The sequence below is a fragment of the Octodon degus genome, unplaced genomic scaffold, assembly GCF_000260255.1.
Source record: "Octodon degus isolate 3935 unplaced genomic scaffold, OctDeg1.0 scaffold00189, whole genome shotgun sequence".
NCBI lineage: Eukaryota > Metazoa > Chordata > Mammalia > Rodentia > Octodontidae > Octodon > Octodon degus.
In genome coordinates, this window is record NW_004524765.1 from 3,516,338 (window position 1) to 3,520,378 (window position 4,041).

The following is a 4,041-nucleotide window of genomic DNA, read 5'->3' on the forward strand; positions in this document are numbered from 1 at the left end:
CGACACCACCATGTCCAGCCACACAATATGTTATCAAACATTTTGATTTTTATAATTCTGCTGCATACAAATAGTATATGATTTTAGGTTATTTTTCCTTGACATTTTTATCGATGAGTTAATGCTCTTTCCACATGTTTAAGAACCATTTCAGAATGTGGTTAATTTGTATCTTTTTATTTATTTTTTCTATTGGGATAGAGTGTTGTTCTCTTACTGTCAAGTGCTATTTATTTTAATAAAGCAAGTTTAACTGAGAGGTAACTAACAAAAAAGTGAGAAATTTTGAAGATAAAACTTTAACATCAGTTACTTAAGGGAAGCTACTTAGGCTTTTGAAAATTTGCTAGATACGTATTTTTTTTCATGAAAATTGTTGTCCTTAGTAAATAGATCCTTTTGCAACTTAAGTATTTATGTTGAATGGTAAGTTCACTGTAAAAAAAAGGATGGTCTTTTACTCAAGTCTAGGAGGAAGTTGAGGGAAAACCTAGCTCAAGTTTCCTGTGGAATTCATATAAATATTTTTTATTGATCTGGGTTGTTCTCATTAAAAAAAAACACAAAACACTAAAAACAAAAAAAAATCCCAAATCTATTCTTTGGCTCTGTAGGTAACCTTTCTGTTTCTGCAAAAGAAGAGTCCTCAGGGATTTGGAACTGGTTACAGTGAAATGAAAAGCAGGTCCACATCACAGACTCATGTTTCTGTCAGCTCCAAGGGCTAGATGTCTCTGGTTTGTGGGCTTGCATTCACTTAGGCTGCAAGACCGTCTCTAAGCGAGAGAGAGAAGTAGTGCCAATGTATGGCATTTTGACACAGAATGCAAGTCATTCTGGTAATGGTCATGACTAAGTAGCATGTATTAGACAAAAAGTAACTTCTAGCAAGAACTATAAAATGTAGATGAAATACTCATCCGACTGCACCAGGTAGCGATTTGCATAGTTATGACTTTGAATTCAGGGTATAGCTCACTTTTCATAAAGTTACATTTCTAGTGTAAGTACTACACCAAGGATGAAGATCCAAACAAGCACAGAATATTTTAAAATGTATAAGTGAAATTTTATATGAAATCAAAGTAATGTGCTCCACTCTAGCTACTGGATAGAAGAAAGTTAAACTTCTTTTGAGTATCTGCATCTGTTATCTTTACTACTTTCTAAGATAATATCAAGCTTTCAACTTAAAAATTAAAGTATGCTAAGCAACAGAATAGATGGTCAGGAAGCTTGCGAAAAAATAACAGAAATAACTTTGTAGGCATTTGATTTTTGTTTTAATTTGATGATGACTTTTATGGATAAAACAAATTTTTAAAATATATTTTATTTGAAGGAGACAATACGAGGTTCACACATGTGGGTCTGATTTATTTCACTTAAGGAGTATGGTCTCTAATTGCATTCATTTACGGATAAAGGCCTCAAATCTAACTTGTTTTATAACTGAATAATACTCCATTGTGTAAAAATACCACATTTTATTGCTCAGATGATGTGTTTCCAATATCTAGCTATGTCAAATTGCACTGCTGTAAACATGGGTGCACATATATATGTGTGATGCAATGTTTTCAGTTCTTTTGGGAAAATACCCAGGCGGGAAATAGCTGGGTTGAATTGGACCACTAATCTTAACATTTTTAAATCTCCTAATTTAAACTCAAGACCTGAAAGAGAAAATAAAATCTGAAGGGTACAATAGCTTCAGGGAAAAGAGAATGAACCTGTTCAAAAGGAAGAAGTTACTGAGCCAAGAAGGACAGGAGTGGAAGTGGGAAAAGAGATATATCTATGAATGTAAGGATGGGTTGGACAACTTTACTGAGGACTTCTGGTCTATGGAAAGGAGCAGTTAATGCTTAATTTGTTTTGTCTCTTTTTTTCAGTTGTCCATTATCTCTTAATTTCTTACACATTTCTTTTTTCCTCTAATTTTGCATGCATGTATCTGCTAATATGAACAACTTATATGGAAACAACCCTATGCATTACAGCACACTGTGAAATTCATAATATTTTGTTAAGAGATATTCTGTATGACTTGTAATTTTTCTGTTTTAATACCATTTTGTACTCTTTAAAAAATAAATTCAGAGGTTCAGAGAGGCAAAAAATATGTTTTATTGTCTAATGGCCTTTTGGTTAATGCTTTTTATGTTCCCCAAAATTTCTGCAGGCCTTTTTTCATATCTTGGTTCCTAAGACTGTATATCACAGGGTTAAGGAGAGGGGTCAAAACAGAATAAAAGAGGGTCACAATCTTCTGCACCTCAGCTGCGTGATCCGATGTTGAGCTCCCATACATGACTAATACTGAGCCATAAAATAGTGAAACCACAACCAGGTGAGACCCACAGGTGTTAAAAGCCTTTCTTTTCCCAGTTGCTGAAGGGACCTTCAGTACAGCTTTTAGGACCAGAGCATAAGACCCCATGATGAAAAGTAAGAGAATAACCAGTGTAGGGGAATTTAAGATGGATATAACAAGCTCTATCACAGGAGCTTTTGTGCAAGTGAGGGCTAACAAAGGGCCTGGGTCACACAGGAAATGATCAATTATCCTGGGGCCACAGAAGGACATCTGTGAAATGATGATGATGGGGACTGGGAACCAGAGGAAACCAAGCACCCAGCAGCTAACTATGAGATTGGTGCAGAAATGTCGAGTCATAATGGAAGGGTAGTACAGAGGCCTGCAGATGGCAAGGTAGCGATCAAATGCCATAACTGCCAGGAAGAAGCATTCTGTGGAACCCAAGGAAAAGAAGAAATAGAACTGGAGGAAGCAGCCAGAGAAGGAGATGACCTTGGTGTCAGAAAGGAAGTTGGCCAACATGTTGGGGACTGTGGAGGTGACATACCAGATCTCCAGGAAGGAGAAGTTGGCCAGCAGGATGTACATGGGTGTGTGTAGTCTCTGATCCCAGCGCACAGCACAGATGATGGAAGCATTGCCCATGAGGGTGAGGAGGTAGACAGCAGAGAAGAGCACAAAGAGGAGGATCTGCCCCTCCCTGGGGCAGGTAAAGCCCAAGAGGATGAAGCCAGTGATGGTGCTGGAGTTGCTGGGGGTGTGGAATTTTGCCATGTGTCTGTGAGCTGTAAACATATAAGCAATTGTTGGATGGTACAATAAATGAGGTGATATATGGATTTATATTTAAATCTTGAGAAAAAATACATGGATAGCAATAATATATGTATAATATAATATATAAATAGTATATATAATTTCCCTATTACTCAGCCAAAATGCCTGAAATCCAAAACAAAAAACCCAAAATTTTAGTGTGATTTATAGTTAGTAGAATTTTCAGCCCTTAATGTTCTGGTTGCAATACAAGGTGGCACGGCAGAAGGGAAATTCAGTGCTGTTCATGCTAGACAGAAAAAAGTGAAAGTGGCAAGCAGCAACCAAGCACAACAGCAGCCCTCTTTCTATCTCCTATGTTCGAAGCAGGCTACCACACCCAGGTGGGATACCCTTGGTTGTATTATAGCACTATGAATCAATCCCAGCATCATGATTATCTTTATTCCTAGCATCACACAATCTAGATGGAGCCACTTCTGAAATACCAACCTTTTATCACATGATCCTGTGGGTGGGCATATATGTAATATACTTTATATGCATATATACACCTGAGCTGATTCTTTGCTTATATTTGTATTTTTACTATGGGTTTAACAAAACTATTGGTCTATATCCATAAGATCTCATCTACACTGTATTTAATGAAAGTAGAATAAAACTCTCAAATTTCTTTGGAATATGCTTCTTCCAGATTTTGTACCTTTTTTTTCTCAGAAAACAGGATTTCTTCCCTTTTCATAGAATTGAAGTCATGGCAGATCAATGTGACAGCATATATTGCCCATCTATGGCCTGCTAGGTTACAAACAGAGTAACTTTTAAAAGGGTAGCTCAGTGTATCTTCCTTTGCGTACAGATTTACTCAGCCTCTCAACATAGCCAGAGCAAGTTGGAACTTCCAAACAGTGCTTTTTGATTTCACACACATTAACATC

At 36.8% G+C, this 4,041-nt stretch overlaps 1 protein-coding gene across 1 annotated transcript; it reads right to left on the minus strand.

Moving 5' to 3' along the window:
* Window positions 1-2,161: 2,161 nt before the first annotated feature.
* On the minus strand, window positions 2,162-3,109 carry LOC101577937 (olfactory receptor 11G2-like). The gene has a single exon (XM_004644012.3). The coding sequence runs from the start codon at window positions 3,095-3,097 to the stop codon at window positions 2,162-2,164; it is 936 nt and encodes a 311-aa protein (XP_004644069.1). The 5' UTR covers window positions 3,098-3,109.
* Window positions 3,110-4,041: the final 932 nt, after the last annotated feature.